A 21,993-nucleotide genomic window follows, 5' to 3' on the forward strand; every position below is an offset into this window, starting at 1 on the left:
TGTGTGTAATTACTATGTGTCTGTATATGTATGTGTTAGTGTATACTGTAACAATGATTCTATGGTTTACCTCAGGCATCAAATTTAGAGCCTGTCCCCTCTATACTGACTTCTCGAGGTTGATCAGAGCAGACTAGATGCTCTGCTGAATGTGTAAGGAGCTATCTTAGACTTAATTCGACCACTTGAAGACATGAAGTGTCTACTCAAGAGAGCAGCCAAACATAACTTTTTTTTTTGTTATAGTTAAGAGGACAACTTTGCTCTAGCATTTGTAGTATATCTTACAAATATTCTAAACATGCTAAAAGTACTGCAAATAAACTGTCAGCTTACAGTCCAAACTGGAATGTTTTACAGGCCAGCACTTCTGTGTGTGGATGTGTGTAAGCTGATAATGTACTCTGACAGTGCTTCATCTACACTTTTGTTTTCTGGATGAATCTGAAAGAGCTGGTCTGGATCAGACACCTTCCCTTTCTTTACACAGACAAACCATATCTGAGCCAAGCCATTGTGTTTTACTCCTCCTTATCACAGGATAACGTGTCAGCAGCAGGTGGTTGCTGCCACAGCGGTTACTGTGGACCTGAGGCAAACAGGCACAATTTTTGGCAGATTTAAAATGTATGATTCATCCTGTTTGACTGTAGGCATCTGTATGTGTACCTGCAGTAATCCACACAGAAGGAGAACTGAGGGGAAGAGTTTATACGCTTTGCCGTAAATTGGTATTGTCACTGCAAAATGACTGTAACCTGAATTATGTTGTGAGGTGCAGGTTCTCTCCCGCTGTTACTGATGAATGACTCAATATGCCAAATCATCATGGCTTTCCGTGAAAAGGGAAATTCAACCAGAGTGTAAAAGGTCCATTTACTCATTACTCTGAGGTAACTAAGGCTTTTGAGGGATTTGCTAGCTAAACACGATTTGAACACAATTTTCATAAATATATTTCAATTTTTTACACTGAAAAAATGTGCAGGTTGACCGTTTTCCCCTTGGATTTGCTTTTATTTTCCAAAACACCTTGTTGCTCCCAAGGTCAGAGCAACATCTTTGGAAAGTGGCCTTTAAAATCTGAAAGTGCATTAAGAAAAGAGTTGAGACTGGTGTTCTGTAAAATCAGGATAATCTTCAGCTAAGTGTGTGGGCCTCTGGATGTTCAATACTTCATTCTTTCCATGTGCAACAATATTTTTCCTTGCAACTCTTTAAGGAACAGCTTTTCATTAGGAAATAAATGAGATTTTGCAGGAGTTGCACAGTCAGTTGTTGTAAAACTATGACACACCAGTGGGGAATAATGGGCTCTTGACACCTCCTCTGATATACAGAGGGATTAAATATGCAACAAGAATTTACCCCAGAAACAGAAATTATCCCTCTAGTTCTTCCACCATTGTCAAATTTCTCACTTGGAATAACTATTTGAAAACTTTGAACAGTGTTTTCAAACTTACACTTGTGCCACTTGGAGCATGAATTACTTTTTAGTAGCATAAAAGCCCTAAAAGGAAGCATTAAGGCTCTTCCAAAGTATTCATTTCATAAAATTCATAAAATCAAATTTATATATTTTTTATTGATTAGCATTCCTTTAGGCTTGGACTAATGTTATTAATTCTTCTTCAGTATTGAAAAAATTACTCACTATCTTAAATTTTATAGTTAGACTTTTTTCTTTAGCAAAAACATATTTGATGTACAATTCTAGCATTTCAGTGTAACATCCCTGACTTTTGTAGGCATACCATTTATTGAAGTGGGACATGTGTTCCCAAAACTCACTGTCACGAGAAATGCAGGTTTGAAGAATGGTCTTAATGATGCCATGTAACTACAAATATTATTTAGCAAAGATGTGGTAAACTCATCTTACATAATAGTAGTAAGAGGATACAATTATTTGTGGAACTAACTGTAAAACAAATATGTAATGATAATTGATTTACGTTAAAGCAGTGAATTCTGTGGTGTATCTGTTTATGTGTCTGTGTTTAAATGGCTGGAAACTATACAGTTGCTTTAAACGTCATTTTCGTATCTGAAGTGTAGTAACAGCAGGTGTTCAAATTTAATAAGCAGAATTTTTTTTGTGCTGTCTCAAGCGTTGTATTTGTGGGGTTCACATCATGAAGCCTGTAAATGTATTTCGTACTTTTTCATTAACTGTAAGCAATCTGGACGTGTTGTGCACAGAAACCAAAGTCATCTAAGCCAGCTGATAGATATTATACATCTTCTACAAAGCCATAACGCCAAATGAAACGAATGTGTCACGACATCGAGCATCATATTCTCAATTAATTGCTACCTCAGTTTGGGGTTTTTTTCTCTCTTCAAAAAGTCAGACAAAAGCATTTTACTTTGTGTGTCAAATTGTGAATCATCATATCAAGATTGAAAATCCTCGTTTCTCATGTTCAAATTATTTTTGTGAACTACCAACTTGTCATGGAATCATCCCTTGCATTGCCCTGGTACCACTAGGATGGGATATTTGAGATGTATTTTATCATGAAAAAATAACAGAGAAATATCCATCTTGTAGGGATAGCCATACTGACCAACTTTGCAGCCAAACATCAGTCCCTTTCCTGCTCTTTTGCCCCTGCCTATGATGCCCAGCTTGCCAGTACTGAATAGACTGAGTTGTCAGAAATGCTCTGGTTCTGGTTCTCAGCAATGGAACTAAGGATTATCAGCACTTGCTATTTAGAAAGACCTCTTTTCAGATGAGTTCTTGACATAACAATCTTGAAACTCTGTTCCTAAATGAGTGACAATGGGGACTAGCCCTACTTGCAACTGTCTCAAACTCTCATACTAAATTCAGAGTCCAGCTCTCATGAGTGTGGAAAGATGGACTGAATTACATCAATTGGCACAATCTTGTGGCCCTGCCTTAAACACTGTTTTGAAACTAATAAGGGAATTTCTTCATATTTCCTGTCTATGTCAAGCAAGAGATTAAAGATAAATGAAATACAGAAATACATATGGGGATAGAAACAGAGCTTAAGGATGGTAAGGGGGGCACGGTTGCTGCACGTCACAAAATGGAAGAAGTGCACAGTCATTATGGGATGGTACATAGGTGGATAGAAAAATCAGAGGAGGTAAAGGTATTTAGTTTTTACTACCGCTGAGAAGTGAGGGACATCAAACAGAAGATGGAAGCAAAAGAATCACATGTAAGAGCAGATGGGAAAAAACAAGAACTAGTAGAACTGAGAGGAGCAATACAAGAGTTTGTGAGAAAAAAAATGAAAGGAAGAAAATACTTTTACATCAAAAGTGAGAATTTGCACAGCTACCTGAGGTAGTCCACAAAAGCAGTAAAGCCTTATTAAATGCTAAAGACTGGGCAAAACACTGAAACTGGCTACTGCACATCATCTATTCTACAAGAACATAAAAAGTCCTGTACATGAGAAGTGTTCCTTCACGTTCTGCCAGTTACAGGATTTCCTTCCACATATCTGACATCAGTCCCAGGCAAAGAGAATACTTGAAAAGCTGGACCTCTCATCTGATCTGCTGTTCCATTTCCTACATTCCAAAGGAAAAAATCAAGTGTACCACGCCATTTTAAAAAGCAACCTTCTTTTCTTTTCAAACAGATCTACAGAAGAGGTGTATTTATCCATTTACATTGTCTCACATGTATGCCTATCATTCTTGAGCATTCTTCTGGTTTTTATTTATTAAAGATAATGTAATGACTTTGAAGCTCCAAGAGAACAAGGACTGTGGATACTACTAAATTGTCTCTTGGTATTTATGGGGATTGTTTCATTTTTAACAGAAGCTATTATTATCTGTCAAAAGTAATTAAAAGAAATACCTGCAGTACTTGTGTAGTCTCTTGCAGTGCTCATACGCTAAAAGCTAGGCTTATACTCAAGATGTCAGTGTGTAGAGTAGTTAGATGTAAGATTGTCTTTATTTACATCTTCCTCTCTTGTTTTTGGAAGGTTTAACATCCTGTTCTATTTTGTGATGCTGCTTGTCTTGGATCTTGTCTTTATCTAACTTTATGTCCATTTTAGTGAGCTGCTGAGTAGCTTCACCTCATTTTGACATCAGCAAAAATGGAAAGATTTCGCTTCAGTTTCTACAAAGATTGCAATTGTCAGTTCTACAGACATGTAGCACAGAGTAGAATATTTACAGGATGTTGGAGCTCTTTGTAGAAATCGATTATAGAAAATATTCCTTCAGTAAGACAGAAAATGATACATGTCTAGCAAGAGGCAGATTTTTCTACCTGCAGAGTATATGCAAAAGTATGTCAAATATTCATAATTCTGTAGACTGCTTTTCTCATCCCTGTGTCCTTCATTCCAAAAGGAAGGTAAAAGTGCTGCTCAGCTATGCTCGGAAACTGTTCCTGGGCTGCTTTAGTGGTTTTTTATATTTTGTCTGGGTAATATTTTTTAAATTCTGATTATAAATATGATTTATCATCTCGAATAACATAACCAGCAGTTCTGTGTATGCGTTATATTGCTCAGAGATAATCAGCACTTTTGAAATCTTTATATTGTGCTTTATATATGTTTTGTAGTAATTGTGTAAAATATAGCAATATTGAGGTTGCTGATCTGGAAAAGTATTGCCCACAAAAAAAAAAAAAAAACAAACATGCCTGCAGTTATCAGCTCATTGTATTTGTTCAGATTTCTGCCATGCTATTAAGTGCAGATTAAAGCCCCTGGAACTTCCTTGCCCTTAATTGTGCCAGTAGGTCTCTCAAAGAAACATATTTATAAATTAAATTGCGTGTTCTCATAATATACAGAATAAACAGTCTGCTTTCCAGCAGAGAAAGAGATAATCCATTATTTAAAGGAAACTTACTTCCATTTGCATAAAACATTTCAAGGTTAGCCTTGCGATAAAAGCTAGGCAGCATTTCTATTACAATTTCAGAATTTATATGCAATCTGGAACATCCAATTTATCGTAGTGTCACTGCTGTAGTGACAGAAAGATGTGAAGCACAATTATTCTATGAACCAGATCCAAACTTTTTGTAAATTTATAAAATTTAATACATTTTAGAAAATAGATTTCATATGGAATGGAATACATACATTGGAGAATACTGGTATAAAAATAGTTGCTCAGGAATTCATCACTGTTTCTAAGTGTACCTGAAGGAAAATGGTTTAAAATGTGCGGTTTGTGTTCTTAATATTGAAAATACTGGCTTTAATAAAATCTGACAGCAACTTCACTCATAAGATGGATATTCTTGTAGCTCTCTGATGGACTTTTCGATCATTTGTTGGTGTAAAATCTCATTGCTATGGCGCTCGCATTTCAATTTAATAAATGTTCTTGAGTAGAATTCACTAATTCTACCTTCCTTCATGAAGTATAAAAATTCCAGTATGTAATATACAAAAAGAAAAAGGAAAGGCCAGACATACAGCACAATCTCTTTGATGGGCTGTCACTGTTCTGCCTGTGGAAGGTTCAGTGATAGATGTGTTTAACCCATTTTGCATGCACCAAGCAATTGAATCAGCACACAGCTTATGCACCACCTCACACCGTTTATACTCGTGCTTCTTTATGGATCTTTGTGTTAATGAAAAAAAATATTTATCACTGAAATTCGTGGATTTCAGGTTAGCAAAAGTAAAGCTTGATTGAGAAAGGTTGAACATTTGGGAGTTCTAAGATAGGTAGCACTGCCCTGGTTAGTAGGAAGTACAAATGTTTGAGCCATTGCAGCAAGAACAGTTTTCCAGCAAAACTGGGACTGCACCTCAGCATAGGTGACATTGCCAGCCTTCTGTCTTAGGAGCTGCTGGAGTCACTAAAATCACTGCGAAATGTCTTTCACTGGCAATTTTGTCTGGTTACAGACTATGCCCATTACCATGCTAGGGAATGCCATCACAAGTCTTACTTCTCATAGGATTAAGAGGAACTGGAAGGTAATGGAGGAAGGTGACAGGAAATTTGCTGCTTTTCCCAGTCGTGTAGGAGGTTGTGCTAATACTCTTTGCTGAGGAAGACAAAACAAAACAAAAAAACAAGAAAAAAAAAAAAGAAATTAGTCATTGTCCTGTATCTTGATTTAAGATCCTGGCAAGTTTTTGGTCACTTTAGGAAACACTGTCAAAGACATTAGCAAAAGTGACTTAATAGAGGTGAGAGGACAGCAAGGTTCACTCTATTACTTACTACATGGAGAAAACATATAAAGGAAGTTTGAATTAGGAAATGTAAAGGAAAAATGAGCTAGAATTTATTTAGAATTATATTCACAAAGATTGGAGATGGAAAAGTGAAAGAGATTCTCCCATTGAGTCATGGTGTTCAGAATGGACCCCTCATTTTGTAGCGTGTAGTGTCTTGGTGTGGATGGATCCAGACTTAGTCCCAGACTCGGTCAGGTGTTTCTATCTAAAGAATTAGATGTGCACACAGGGCCCTTTATATTTCTTGGCTAAGGTTTCAAAGTATCAGCATGTTTATTCCCAATTCACTTAGCCAGTATTTGATGTGGTAAGAGGTCTCTCTGCCTCTCTATCTGGTGGTAGTTCACTCTGAAGTTCAAACCCAACGTTTCTTGGAGCAGAGTCTCAGGCACTTAAGCATACATAGATATCTAACTTAATAGCACAGTGGCAGTATCAGCTTGAGCTGAAGCGAAGGGGAGGAATCCAATTGAAGGAATCCCTGGGCAGTTTTTATACTCTTACAGACTATTCACCTGCCCTTTGCACAACAGTTCAGTCCAATAGTAGTATTTGGATCTGGTAGTATTTGGGACTAGTAGTATTTCTGTTGTTCCTCATTGGATCCTTTGTCTCCAGACAGGCCATTCTCTAGTACAGTTTCACCTGCTGTTAATGGCTGTGGGCTCCTTATCTCCTGGTTTGGGTTAGCTCTGAAGGCAGTTTTGCTTAAGCAGATACACATTCAGTAAATCTTGATGCAAGTTCACATCTTTGCCACCAAAGGCTCCAGCAAATCTGACTGCTCATGCTAAGTAAATGAAGCTAAGCAAACAGCAAAATAAATCACACAACATGGACACTCTTAAGTGATTCATCCTATTTAAAACTGAAATATTTAAGCCAAACAACTACTGTCTCTTAACCCTGAGAGGTGTCTCTGCTGAAGGGGAGAGTTGCCTGGTGTGCTATGAGGTTGCCGTCCAGGGAGAACTTGAATTGGGCTAACCCCACAATCTGCTGTGGGTAGAACACTCTGCTTTGAGGAGCAACCTTGAAGGTGTCTAAACCCAAGGGGAGACCACAGCCATGTAGTCAAGCTGCTGATAGGGAGAGCTCAAAGGCTGTCACATTTATGGGACAAAGTGGTTGGCTCATAGTCAAACTGCACACGCTGGGAGAAGGATGCCCAAGACTCTCTGTACCCACAGTTTTCTCTGTACCAGTACTCTCTGTGCTCTGCCCTGTTGTGGGTTCCCAAGCAGAGTTCCTGAACTAGTCACAGCTCAGGCTTTTGGTACCTGGCTGCTGGCGGGTGGGTGGGATTAACAGGGTAGGACATGGGAGGCAACTGCACCCTTAATCAGTGATCAGTTCTCCCTCGTACACTATCTTTCCTTTTCTCCCTGTACAGACGGCTGTGTTTAAAGGCAGTATTAACCGCCGTCCGCCACAAATAAAACCCACCTTCTCATTATCGTATGCTCAACCTTTCCAGAGACCGCCTCAAGTGGGCTCGAATTGCTGACCCCGCTGCAGCGCCTGGCCACCGGCTGCGGGCCCGTGCGGGCGGGGCGGGGCGGGGCGAGCGGCCGCCTCCCGCCGCTGCCACAGGACCGGCCGGTATGGCGCGGGGGCTCGCGGTGCTCTGCTTGCGCCGCTTCGGGAGCGGTAAGCGACCGGCACGGTTACGGGAGGCAGCTCGGCTGTGCGGGAGCCGGCCGGACCCGCCATCCGAGTCCTGGCAGGACGGAGCAGCCGTGGGTGTCGGGCGGGCGCTTTATGGGGCTGAGGCGGCGGTTCCCGTGGGGCGGGGCCGTGCGGGGCTGAGGTGCTGGTTCTGGGCGCGGGGCCATGCGGGGCCGAGGTGGTGATTCCCGGCGCGGGGCCATGCGGGGCCGAGGTGGTGATTCCCGGCGCGGGGCCGTGCGGGGCCGAGGTGGTGATTCCCGGCGCGGGGCCGTGCGGGGCCGAGGTGGTGATTCCCGGCGCGGGGCCGTGCGGGGCTGAGGTGGTGATTCCCGGCGCGGGGCCGTGCGGGGCCGAGGTGGTGGTTCTCGGCGCGGGGCCGTGCGGGGCCGAGGTGGTGATTCCCGGCGCGGGGCCGAGGTGGTGATTCCCGGCGCGGGGCCGAGGTGGTGGTTCTCGGCGCGGGGCCGTGCGGGGCCGAGGTGGTGGTTCTGGGCGCGGGGCCATGCGGGGCTGAGGTGCTGGTTCTGGGCGCGGGGCCATGCGGGGCTGAGGTGGTGATTCCCGGCGCGGGGCCGTGCGGGGCCGAGGTGGTGATTCCCGGCGCGGGGCCGTGCGGGGTCTCTCAGCGCCGCGGCTGCGGGGCGGCCCCTGGCTGGGGGTCAGCTGGAAGCCCCCTCACGGGGATTTCTGACCGTAGCACCATGTTTGTACATGGGCGGGGAGGAAACGAAGAGCTTTCCGTGTACCTGTAGATCCCTTTGAAAGAAGCCTAAAGGCAGAACTTCACTAGCTTACGGTCTTTAATTGGTAATCTTGACACCTGAGTCTTCTAGGTGCTTAATTCATCAGTGCCAGGAGTAGTTGCAAGGGGCATGACAGGAAACTTTTTTCCTAATTCATTTATATTTTAATAACGTGGTTTAGAAATCAGTTAAAACCTTGGGCATTAAAAAATAGATCTGTAGTTCTCAGCAGTTAACGTAAGGGTTCCTTACAGCATTTTGATACATGCTTAATTGCTTTATTTCACTTCCGGTGAAATAAAAGGTAAGACAGTGTGATGCATTTAGAAGTTAATCGAGCCCCCTGCCCTGTCTCCTGGATGGACCTTGGACCTATGTTGTAAACTGGTCTGCAGCCCTGTCTCTGGCCCCATCTACTGCTGCTCCTGCCTAGACTCACTGAGTGGATCCTGCACCTGATTCAGTTCCTCCACTTACACTGGGCATTGCCCACTTGTTTAGGTCGGTTGGGACCATACCTGAGCACTCCCTGTGCCGCTATCTGCTTGGACTCCTGGTTTGTTAAAAAGAAGTCCTGCTTTTGCTGCTCTCAGATAAGAATTTGTATTAGAAACAGTCTTGTTGTTTTTTTAAGGTTTTTTTTGTCAAAATTAAAGTCCCTGTGAAGCCAATAACTGAGTTTTGGCAGATAAGAGAGAAGTGCCTAGGGATTTTTTAAGTACCTATCTTTTATGAAGGTGATATTTCATTATTTTTTTTTCTCAAGAAAATATCTCAGACAAAAAACCCAAACAAAAACTCACTCTGACCGTAGGTTGTGTCTTGTTTAAACAAGCTTATTGAGAAAGTCTTTGAGACTTTGTGCACTTTAATAAGTGACTGATAATTCTCCTACTGTTTTATAGTTGCCTCTAGGCAGCAGAAGTGGAAAAGCTATGTCTCCACATGTAACGTCTCCACTATGCCTCCTTGCAATTTTGTACCTGAAAAATACAAAGTAAGTCATACATACTACACTGAGTTTAAGTCAGACTGCATTACTAGATTTGAGTGGTGGCTTCATCTGCTATAAGTGGTCAGTGCATTAAATATGATTGTAAAATATGCTTATTTTGGCAAACCCCAAATCTATTGTTACAACCTATAACCTATAGATGTACCTGTGTGACAGTTCTATTACTTATGGTGAAACTGTTGATTTGAAAATCTTTAAGGAAGAAGTTCAGAATAGCAGCATTTCAAAAGCTGAGTTTCAGAGGTTTGTAGAACCCCTCCATGTGCCAGAATTTGTTGAAATCTGTTCTATGAACAACTGCTGTGGACAACTGCGTAGTCTGTGATCTGCTACATCTGCTTTAGGCTGGATCTTTAGAAAGCATAAATGGATACTGACTTTTTTATTCAACTCAGTCCTATCCGTATGAACGCATACAGAAGATCCGTGCAGAAAATATTTCTCCTACACTGCGAATGTATTACAAGAAGCCATTGTTGCTGCATCAAGGACATATGCAGTGGCTGTTTGATTATAAAGGGCGAAGATACCTTGACTGCTTTGCTGGAATTGCCACTGTCAGTGTTGGTCACTGTCATCCGTAAGTATGTTACTGTTTGGTTTGTGCTGTAAAATACAGGAAGAGTTACCTATGTTGGGTTTTTGGCACTGTGGGCCTAAAAGCAGAATATAATTTGATGAATTACTGTGTATCACTTGTATCACTACATTTTGAAGAATTCAGTCATTTTATCTACTTGTTCATCCACCTGGCCAATGGCACAGAGTCTGCATTTCCAGAATTAATAACAGGTAAGTATGTGCACGTGTGAGCACTGGATTAAATCTCTTTATTTCTTCTTGTGCTCCATGCAGGAAGGTAACTAAGGCTACCCAGAAACAGCTTACTCGCCTGTGGCACACCAGTAATATCTACATGCACCCCTCGATCCATGAGTATGCTGAAAAACTAACTTCTCTTCTTCCAGATCCACTTAAGGTACTTTTCTCACAGGAGCAGGGGTAGGTGAAGGGAGTATCTGCTTATAAGAAACATTTAATATTAAAATATTTATTAAATAAATGAGAACCACAATATATGTGGAGATAAAACCTGTATGGGGATTATAGACTGTCAAATAAAGGTATTTTCTTTAGATTCAGATACAGATAAGCACAATATCCAAAGCTGTTGTTCTTTTCTTTCTCCTGTTCCAGTTGTCACTGGGGCATTGGCAGCTTAAAAATTATTGAAGGAACTAAGAAGATGTTAATTATTCTTGTATGTAGCCAGCCTTAATTTTCTCGATCTCATGAAAATTCATAGTGAGAAGTGTTTGATAGTACGTTGTGTAGTAAGCTTTACTAACATTTAAACAAATAATCCACATAAATGTTACATTTCATATACCTGAAACAGTATGAAGCATGTTGAGTTTGGTTTCAGGTAAAATAAGCTGGTGATAAAATGAAATTGGGCTAGCAGAAGAGAGAGAAGCTCTTGCACACTTAAAAATGGAATGACGGTTTAAAAAAATCAAGCATCTGTACAGTTTAAGCAGTGGAGAATCTCAGTTATTTCTGAAAATCAACTTTAAAGGCAGTGACACTAGAATTTGAGCTGTTTTCAAATCTCAGAACTTGCATTCAGGATATCCTCTTAATGCTTATCTGCTCTCAATAAGCAAAGTCATCTCACCTCTTCTATTGCACAGTTGTGTGTCTAGTAACTAACATGCAAGGACGCTGTACAGCTCTTTTTACCTGTGTGAAGGTTATTTCTGTTCACTCAGTCATGCTCAGTTTGACTCAGGCACTTTTGTTTTACTTTCAATCACTATTCCATCTTAGGAAACCCTGAAGACTCCAACTCTCTTTTCTGTATTATATCTGCACTTCCCCTGAGCAGATCAGCTTGATCTTAGTTCTCATCTGTAGTGTATGGGCAGCACTACTGAAGTCACCTTGTGGTAGTGATAGCTTATAGCTCATAATATTACTAGGTGACGTGGTCTGATGCTATGCTGATCCTGAGCATTCTCCTGTAGGTGGTTTATCTAACCAACAGTGGGTCAGAAGCCAATGATTTGGCTATGTTCATGGCGAGGATATTCACTCGTAACTTCAACATCATCTCTCTCAGGTAACAGTAATAGATCTTTACATAACTCATTTGTGTCTGTGATCAATCTGTATATACCTAAACAAAGAAATAATACAGAACTCTTAACCCCAGAACTGCTGGGAAGAATGAAACTACCATTTGACAAAGAGGAGTAAAGCAAGGGTTGAAGGCCTAGTCTGGTGTATCAAAGACTAGTTTGCATACAAAATGAATAGTCTCTGTGTTGAGAGTGTGCTTTGGTGAACCTTTGTTCAGAGCCAGAGGAGGCTTCAGCAATTGCTGCTTTCTTCCTTCATTCCACCCCTGCAGTGCCCCCCTTTTGTGGGGGTGCAAAGGTACCTCTGGAAGAGCGGGGCAGTGACCCGCAGTGGGGAGTTGTTCTGGCAGGAAACTAATGTTGTGGAACAACTTATTTGGGTTTGTTTTGCTGCCTCATTTTTTTGCCAGACCCCTGAACAACAATTCACTGCATGAGTAGACAAACAGCACTTCTGGCATAACGACAGAGGTGGTGCAGCAGGACTGCTTAGTAAGCACTAGTGAAGCAGTTGTCTTTGCTATGCATCCCGAGTGGCGTCAAATATTGGAATTAAAGGCTTTGTTATGAAGAGCTGTATTTTTCTGTTACTCTGTTCCGCTGAACATTGGATACCTACGTTGCTTGCATATCCTCATTAATGAACTTTTGATTTGTGTATAAAACTGGCGCAAACCACCATGTGGTTTAATCATTGGCAGCATCTGCTGGAGAGAGCAGCAGTTCCTAAGATTGAAAGAACAGAGATATTTGCCCTGTGAGGCTCAGGTGCTACAGTAGAACTTCATGAGACACTGTCTGAATTGCTGTTAGTTCCAGTCATTGTTTCCTTCTCCTTGAAAACATTACCTCACAATTTAAACATTTGAAATTTCAGGAGACCAAAGTAGGTGAGGAGCCGTGGATCTTCTGAAACCGGAGCAAAAAGTGGAAGTAGTAATCTTGTTTTGAGAGCAACAATGCACATTTTCCCTAACAATTTGTAGCTCAGAAATGTGCCTTCTCAGAACTACTACAGGCTCTTCTTGGAAATGAGAGATATTGATGTGCTTTGTTTGTTTGCACAGGGGAGCATACCATGGAAATAGCCCTTACACACTGGGATTGACGTCTGTTGGTCATTATAAGCATGGTGTTGCAAATGACTTTGGCTGTTCAACAGTGAGTTGTTGGTTGGGTTTGGTTTTGTTTTTTTTTTTTTAAATAATCTGGGTAATTAATGATTTATTTGAACATTTCAACAATTAGTGCATTTTCTATCCTCAGAGTAATATATGGTCTCTAATTAAACTGCAGTGTAGTCGTTCCTGCTGTGTTAGGTCAATAAGAGCTGAAGTCCCCTTTCCTTCTCCATGTAGTTGCTTACCCTGGAGTCAGGACAGCCATAACATGAATTATTATGGTGCTTGCATGGAAGTCTTATGTGAGGTGCAAAATAATATTGCCCAGAACACTTTTTCTCAAGTTTGTTTTGGGAAATCTATGCAAAGCTGCTTTTTACTGGTCTGAAGTAGATCCTCTGCTGGAAAGAAAAAAACAAACAAACAAACAAAAAAAATCCAACTATGATGTCCCTCCTTTCATCCAGACAGGAGACATATCTGTTAGGGAGATCCATTAAATGGAGTAAATGCAAAATGTTATCTCCCTGCCCCTGAGCAGACGGGAATGACTTTCTGTCATGCAGAAGCTGGCATTGGCTTCTCCGATCTGTACTGGGGGTAGCTCAGCCACAGCACAGGCCATAGGAACGGTCCTTTATAGCAGCCTTCCAACCTGGCTCCATAAATGAGATCAAATGGTCGTCCTGTTTTTTTGTGGGACAGTTAATTTTGTCAGCAGTCAGGATTGGAAGGCTGAAGTTCTCAATTTCCAGCCTGCAGTTACTCTGCTAGATCTGCCTCCATCCTTGTGTTTTGCATATTTTTACCGTACTCTTCAGGTTATTGAAGTACTACCAGCTTCATCTAAACAAAAAAAATAAAGCTAAATCAAATATATAAATTTCTAATATCTGATTTTCGTCTATAAAATAGCAAAATCCAAAATGTTGCTGTTAATCTGGGATAACCGAAAGTAAAGAAAGTCATCAGTTGAGTGACAGTTGCTGGAACAGTCTAAACTTGTTGGTTCCAAAACTATCTCTCCTCCACCACTCCTTGAACAAGAGATTTAGTGTTGTTCCACACATATTATTGTGTATGCCCCTTGACAGACTTTATTTAGGGGTTTTTTTCCATTAGCCATCCCCAACTATGATCAAAACACATCCCTTTAGAAAGGGACCATAAAGTCTCTAGCTATTTCTCTTTATGCTTGACAGACAATGTTACCAGATGTTTTTCGTGGTCCATGGGGTGGCAGTCATTGTAGAGATTCTCCAGTGCAAACTGTTCGGAAATGCAGCTGTTCTGAAGGTTGGTCAATGACAATAAGTATTTGGCTTTTTGATCAGAGAATACTAGATGACTGTCAAGTTAGATTAGATTAGATTAAACTCCTCAAGAAAGGTAGACCTGTGGCTAGGATTTGCAAGGGCAAACAAAATATTGCAGAGAACTTCAGGCACTTGGTTTGCACTGAGAAAAATTCTGGGCAGGTGATATCTTATAGTTGCAGATTTCTTCTTAAAATCCCAGCCTTTATTTCCGTACTTGTCACGATGAACTCTGGAAGCTGTGGAGCTCGGTTCAGCACATCTGGAAGAACAGAAATATTGACTGGTGCTTTCTGGTCTTTCTGAAGTTTTTACAGCTCTCCAGCTTGTGTATTGGAGCAATATCAATAGTAAGGACAACCTGAAACCAGCTATAGGCAAAAAGTTCCATAGGCAGCACAATGTGAAAGCTCCTCTACTGCTTTCCTGTTAACAATGACAGTAATTTTTTTCCTCACTGTTTCAACAAGAACTCTTTAATATTTTAATTCACATGCATATGCAATTACTCTGTGTTTTCTTTTTAGCTCTGCCCTCCCTAGTAGGTGGGAGCATTAGCTACACTAATTGTTCTGCTCTTTGTTTCAGAATAGAGTGATACAAAGCTGTATGCTTGAGCATCCTCATATCTGCACTAACTGTCCCTTATGTCTTTTGCTGATGTCTATTAACCTCTGAGAAAGTGTCTGCCTGTTTCTTCTGCTGATGTAGGTGATTCACAAGTGCTTTCTCTAACCTACAACTAACTGACCTGCATAATCTGTGACACCAGCTTTGCCTTGCTGTTTTGGAAATGTCGTTCTTTTGAGTATAAATGGTTTAAGAGAAAATAATGGACTCTCACCTTTCATGTTTCGCCTTTTGTTGTCTAGTTAAAGGTGATACTACTCAGTCAGATAATACTTGTTACTTAGACATGTGATTTCATGTTTTGAACCTGGTTTTGTGTAATTTTAAGTAAATTCTCTTCAAACTATCTCCCTTATAAACAGGTGTATGTCATGCAAATGACCAGTACATTGAGCAGTTCAAAGATACTCTAAATACCTCGGTGCCAAAGACAATAGCTGCATTTATCGCTGAACCAATTCAAGTAGGTACTTAGCCCTTTCTCAGTCTAAACATAGACTGTTGCTGATTTTTTTAACTGTTTTTTTTTAATGCCTAAGTATCTTAAATATTTGGATGCACCATCATCATGGATTTCAGTGGAGGCAGTATTTTGCTCATAAACAGAGAATTATGATTAAATATACATGATTTTTGTGCATTTAAGTAATGTGTATGAGTCATGCTATTGTTTAGTTTCTAATACCTTGTTCCAAATTTCATACTGCTTCTCTCTATGCCATTTCTGTAAATTTTCAGTCCCCCTTCCACCTCTTCCCAGTCAGGTTGTACACATATTTTTAGCAGCTCTCCAGCTTGGTGCTTTTGCCGAGTTTCAGAACTTCCATATATGTATTCTTCAATAGGAAGAATGGAGAGTATACCCAGGGATCAGAAAAGACAACGGGGGTGGGGAAGAAGTGATAATTATGACCACAGAGAAAATTAGAGCTGTTCTCTGTTTTTACTGTCTTCTATCCTTTGCATACTTAAGTTTACGAAGCCGTTGCAGTCCAGGTATGCAGTGGAATTTCTAATCCAACATGAAAACTGTCAGGGTGAAAAGAAATTGATAAAACAGTGTTTTAAACAAGTTAACCAAAGAAGGGGTGTGAATTCTGCAGTTAACTCTGTCATGAAACATAATTTCTGGGTTTCTCAGCATGTAGGTTTTCAAGGTACTTGTTTTGTTACCTTATCTGTAATTGACTTTGACTCATAGTGATCAAGTTTACAGTATGGCCTTAAAAACGTTTATACCAGCAGGGCTGAGGAAACAGCAATGGCCCTGTGGAATGGGAGCGAGTGACCTGAGCAGCAAATTTTTGAAGGGGTCTCACTGCTGAAGCCAGAAATTGATTGAGGCAATAATCTTGCTGTTATGTGTGAGAGAGATGCTGGTATTTTCTGTTACTGTAGGATAGTCACACAGTGGGATGCTTGTTTCTTTGTTCCTGAAGACATTATCTTTTTTTGTCTTGACAGGGTCTTAATGGAACTGTTCAATACCCAAGAAGTTTCTTAAAGAAAGCCTATCAGCTAGTGAGGGAAAGAGGAGGTGTTTGTATTTCAGATGAAGTGAGTGGTTTTTTTACATAAGAACTCCAGAGCTTGGGGTGCTTCTGAAATCTGTCTTAAAAAATCCCAGGGAAGGCAAACTGTAAGCCTGGAAATCATAAACATTAAATGCTGTGCACTGAATTTGAATGTAGAACATCTTTTCAAGCATAGGAGCCTCCTGGTTTTACTGCCTTTATTCTGCTTTTAGACAAAGTAGATGTTAGTAGCAGACTTGAGTCCTTACTTTTTGGGGAGAAGCAAATTTAAACAAATATACAGCTAATAAATGCCAGCTGTGGTGTGAGGTTTGTCACAATAAGACTTGCTCCTATGAGCATTGTTGGCACATGTAAATGCTAGAAGGAAGTTGATTGCTGTGCTCCTGCAAATATCCTTTATAAACAGAATTTGCCTAGCTAAAGCTGTTTTGAAATAGTGGCAAACACTCTGAAGTGACAGTGGTACATACCTCAGGCATTGCAGTAGCAGAAATCAGCAATTGTGGGGTTATTTTGAAATCTGGTCAGATTTCATTTCTCTCCATTTTGAACTGAAAGGTTGTAACTTCTTTGTGCATGTCACCTAATGCACCTCACATGCCTAAAAATGTGGTAACATGTTATCTTAACACATATGTGGAAGTAAAACCTAACTGCAATAGATAGGATTTTGTGGAAATTCATCTGAATGAGGGTCCTAACACAAGTTGACTCCAGATGTAGTTGCAGTTTAATGCAAATCAGTAACAGCAGAAAAATAAATAAGCAAGAAAAAGAAACCGTACTGTAAAATGTGAGAAAGTGGTGGGAATTTCTCTGGGTTTTTCTTTTGAAAGGTACAAACAGGATTTGGACGAACAGGCAGCCATTTCTGGGGATTTCAAACACATGATGTAGTCCCTGACATTGTTACTTTGGCAAAAGGAATTGGTAACGGCTTTCCAATGGCAGCTGTTGTTACCACAAAAGGTATTAAGTGTTCTCTTCTGCTAAGGTTTATGATAGACCAATTACAAAATATACTGTACAATAACGACTTACTAGAGAGATGTGTGTTCAGACAGCTGAGCTTTATTAGTAGTCTTCATCTTATTCTATCTTTTGACAAACGAATTGGATACTCATATTACTCACTTGTTGAGCTAAGTGCTGGACTCTACCAATGCAAAGCTTTATTAGTCAGTTGCATAACTGAAGCAGGGATGACCTTCTGAGTCATCAGTGCAGCTGGTAATGGATCCTGGAAATCTTCACTGAATTCACTGTTCTACTAATCAATGTACTCTGAGTGTATAAGGCAGCACGTTAGCCACTTACTCAATTCATACCAATGACTGCCTGAATCTAGTGAGTAAAATTTGTAGATGTCAGTTTAAAGGGGACAACTGACAGCATATGTGGCCTGCAAGTCTGGTTTTAGCATCGCTAGACTGTAGTTTTTAGAAATAGTAATATTTTGCAAGGATTACTTGTCAGAGGGGAAAAAAAGTCTTCCTATGGTGTTGTCTCCCATAGAATCAGGGTTGAAGCACTGCAAATTTAACTGTTAAGCAGATAAGTACTGTTACCAAATATAAGACAACTGTAAGAGTAATCAGTTTTGCTCTTTTTCTTTTAGAGATTGCAAGTTCCTTGGCCCAAAACCTTCACTTTAATACCTTTGGAGGAAACCCTTTGGCCTGTGTAGTTGGAGCTGCAGTTCTTGATGTATGGAGAACATTATGTAAATTGATACATTCCACACTCTTTCTTGTAGCAAAAGATGAACATTATTTACATTTATTCTTACTATGAAGTTATATGTAGACAGTTTTTAAAATAACATTACAAAAAGCATAAATGTGTGCATGTACTGTGCATACCTGGGCAGTGTGCCCTAAGTGTAGGAAAAGTTCCTGATTAGCTTTGTTGCAAAGTTTTCATCCCTCCCTTCATGTTTTCAGAATCGTCTTTCTTTGTCGCCCTTATGTTCTTGGTTAATAAAAGTTTGGGAAAGCACTTTCTGAAAAGTTCTATTGCTTTCACAGGGCTACACAAACCCTCAGCTAAGCCAAATTTAGTGTCACACATGCTTAATAAAAGCTGTGGAGTTAAAATAATTTTACCTTATGCCTAAACAGCCTTAACGACCAGATGGTTAAAAGTATTTGTCACAGTTCCTTTTGAAAAAAGAAATCCCTCATGAAAAAGGCAAATTTCACTTACTGTCCAGCAGACAATCATTCAATGGGCAGTAGGTTGCTATTTAATTTGTCTTGATCATGTACAGACCATTTGTCATTGACTCTCACTTCATGAGAGCAGACACTGTTTCTATTCATGTTACTTTCCTCAATGTTTTAGGGGTTTTTTTAGGCTATTTTGTAACGTCAGTCATACAAATAAAAGTCTTTTGAAGAAAACAGTTTGCAAACAAGAAATTATGAACCTATGTTTTGGGGGTTTTTAACTGGATCTGAAACAAGTCCAAGAAGGTTGTCAGAGCTGGGAAGAAGAAAATGGAATTGAAAGGAGAAAATTTAGGAAAAAAAAAAAAAACAAAACCAAACCAAAACACCAAACAAAAACCAGCCACTCTGACTTCTGTAATTGTGGTTTTGGGGGTTTATGTGCATTTTTTAATGCAAGTACTAAGTTCATAAAATGGTTCGTGGGTGTCAGTGCTGATAACTGGCTGCATGTCAGAAATTTGGTGAAGGGAGAGTAAAGAATAGAAAAAAAAAAGACTGTGATTAAAAAGCATAGTGTTGATTAATTGAGACTCTCAAGTGTTCCCTAAAAGGCAGCCTGGTACACGTAACTATGGATTGTCAAATTATATTCTTCTCATGATCCTACTGAGAAAGAATTGAAATATTTCTCGTGAGATTTTTTTTAAATAATCCTGCTGGTCAGGTATTTTTCAGTCATGACTGCATGTGTGCATGAATTTCTGGAGTATATTTGCTGAATAAAAAGCAAAATGTGAGAAATGCCACAATGACATTGAAATATGTGCAGGTGTGCTCTAACGCTGTCAGAGGATTGTATGAGGAGAAAAGTCTCAGGGCCACAGCAGTGAAGGCACATAGTCTGCAAGGAAATGAGATAGGCGTGACACCCCAAGCCAAATGAGGATTAACTTGACTGTACTGGAAGTTTTTCCTGCAGCACTGTCATATTACATCGTTTTAACCAGGCTATTGAAGAGGATGGTCTACAAAAAAACAGTGAGGATGTGGGAACATACATGCTACTGGAGCTGGCTAAACTACGGGATAAATTTGAGATTATTGGAGATGTCCGTGGCAAGGGGCTTATGATTGGAGTAGAAATGGTGACAGATAAGGTTAGTGGTTTACTTTTTTCACCTTACAGCACTGGTGAAAGTTGTGTTGCGTTTTATTTCAGTTGAAATAATAGGAAGATTGTATATTAAAACCCAGATTGTGAAGATGTTGCTCTGGCTAAAAATGAACCAGATGATCCCAGCATTTCACGTATTTCACAAGCTTTGAGCAAACGATGACTTGTGTACCTTAATTGCATCAACTCATCTTAGAAAAAAGATAATGCAGCTCAGAAAGAAGCATCATGCAGCTAATATTTTCAGCCGGAGAAGGGTGTGGGATTTATTAGAGAGATTGGAATATACCTCTCTCTCAGAGCTAATTCAGAATATCTAAGTGAAGTTTAATGTTTACTTTCCTTAGGACAGTCGACATCCTCTTCCAGTTGAAGAAATCAACCAGATCTGTGAAGACTGTAAAGATATGGGGGTCCTCTTTGGCAGAGGAGGATTCTACAGTCAGGTACTGAACCTCTGGTTGTACGTTTTCTCTCCTCGTGAACTACATCCCATTTCCCTCAAGGTAGATTAACTTTAGTAAATAAGCTAGAAGACATGCAGTTTTAGGAACTACCTCAATTTCATTTTGGTTATTTTATAAATAGAGTAAGAGTTATCTGATTATATTCAGGTATGCTGAGCTAATTCCAAGCCTGCAGTTTTCCTTTAGAGGGATGACATCCCCTACAAAAGCAGTGCACTATAGTGTTGTGTAAACTAGAATAAATCAGCAATATTCAGGCCTGCTAAGTCTTTGCTGGTGTTCAGGTTTATCACCTGACTCATTGGCACAGAAAAAGCTTGGTTTTGCTAGTTCTTTCAGTCTGGAGAGCTGGTAGCATTCCACCTGTATGGTAACAGCAAAAAAATAAAGTGGTTAGTAGCAAATTCAGCACAGTAACGGGAAAATAAGAAATACCTGTGGTTGGGCATCAGATGCACCCAGAGCACTGTGTCAGCAGCATCTTAGAGCATGGAAGTCAGTAGCAGGGAGTTGCCTCAGGGCTGGTGAGGTCAGGGAAATCCTCTGACAGAGGAAGCAGAGACAAAGTGGCTAGAACAAATAGGACACTCCATCTGTCACCTTGTTGGTTCTTCCACAAGTCAGAGAGCGGAGCAGAGGTACCAGGCTGCAACTCAGAGTACAGTAAAGTCTGATTCTGTCTCAAGAGAGTCCTGAAGGTGAATGTTAGCTTCAGCTGGGGCTGTGAGTGGGAAAGATGATTATTCCACTTGTGCTGCATGAAGTCACAGAATCACAGAATGGCAGGGGTTGGAAGGGACCTTTAGAGATCATCTAGTCCAACCCCCCTGCAGAAGCAGGTCCCGTGGTACAATGGCAGTAAAATTTAAACTGAAGGTTTAAGATCTTTACAGAAATTAGATACCTTTGGATTTAAGAACCTTTGTTCTTGATAAATTAAGCTGTGCATGTATCCCTTCCTAATCAACATGCATTCAAGCTGTAGGACCCTAACTGAAAGTATTTAGTTGTCCTTTCATAATATATTCTCCCAGAAGACTTCAAAAAGGCCTGTAATACAGCAGCAAATCAGCTGACACAAGGCAAGAGCTATTACTCTTGCACTCCAGGCTCAACAGATATTACTTTTCCCTGTGGCAAAGGTGGCAGAGAGGAAAATAGAGCTGTGTCTCTGTTCTTAATACAAACCCATCTAAGGTTTTACACTAGCTCTGTCTGGAATAACAGAGCTGCAAACATGACCTACTCTACTCTAGTCAGGTCTCTTTTGGAGGAAGTTGCTTTCTCACAAGAGTGGAGCAGGGAGCTTGATGCAGTCAAGTCCAAAACTGCCCCACTTGAGAGTGCATTTATCAGAAGTCTTACTCCATGTTCTGCTCTTTCCCATAAGAATATGAAAAATAGATTTTTGGGGCAAGAAGGCGAGTGCTGACCTAGATATGGGCTGATAGAAACTGTAATATTTCCATACAATTTTAAGGATTTTAAAATTGTTTGTTCTTTCTCTCTTCACAGACTTTAAGAATTAAACCTCCTATGTGCATTACTAAAAAGGATGTCGACTTTGCTGTGGAAGTATTTCAGACTGCTTTACAGAGACATGTGGAAAGAGCAGCTGCAAAATAGATGTGATTTTGTTTCCTTACATAAAGTGCACACAGATCCCCTTGATTTTTTTGCCACCCAGACTCAGCACTAATCTACACCGGATAAGAAATCACAGTCTGGAGATGAAATCCACTGTCAGTATCCTGAGAATGCTCTGGTAGATCCAATCTTTAA

At 40.3% G+C, this 21,993-nt stretch overlaps 1 protein-coding gene across 1 annotated transcript; it reads left to right on the plus strand.

Moving 5' to 3' along the window:
* Nucleotides 1–7,820: 7,820 nt before the first annotated feature.
* On the plus strand, nt 7,821–21,837 carry AGXT2 (alanine--glyoxylate aminotransferase 2). Its single transcript, XM_062018578.1, has 14 exons — nt 7,821–7,874; nt 9,544–9,635; nt 10,049–10,233; nt 10,509–10,632; nt 11,681–11,775; nt 12,862–12,955; nt 14,118–14,211; nt 15,224–15,324; nt 16,326–16,418; nt 17,236–17,368; nt 18,018–18,106; nt 19,578–19,727; nt 20,092–20,190; nt 21,727–21,837. Exons 1-14 carry the CDS (start codon nt 7,829–7,831, stop codon nt 21,835–21,837), a joined length of 1,506 nt encoding a protein of 501 aa, XP_061874562.1. The 5' UTR covers nt 7,821–7,828.
* The last annotated feature ends 156 nt before the right edge of the window (nt 21,838–21,993 follow it).

Source organism: Colius striatus, chromosome Z (genome assembly GCF_028858725.1).
Source record: "Colius striatus isolate bColStr4 chromosome Z, bColStr4.1.hap1, whole genome shotgun sequence".
NCBI lineage: Eukaryota > Metazoa > Chordata > Aves > Coliiformes > Coliidae > Colius > Colius striatus.

Bases quoted from the DNA above. Each gene is read 5' to 3' on its own strand.
- AGXT2 (XM_062018578.1), top strand. From the start codon at position 7,829: ATGGCGCGGGGGCTCGCGGTGCTCTGCTTGCGCCGCTTCGGGAGCG. The intron at 9,636-10,048 runs GTAAGTCATACA...TATTCAACTCAG, and splicing joins TTGTACCTGAAAAATACAAA to TCCTATCCGTATGAACGCAT. The intron at 18,107-19,577 runs GTATGGAGAACA...CGTTTTAACCAG, and splicing joins TTGGAGCTGCAGTTCTTGAT to GCTATTGAAGAGGATGGTCT.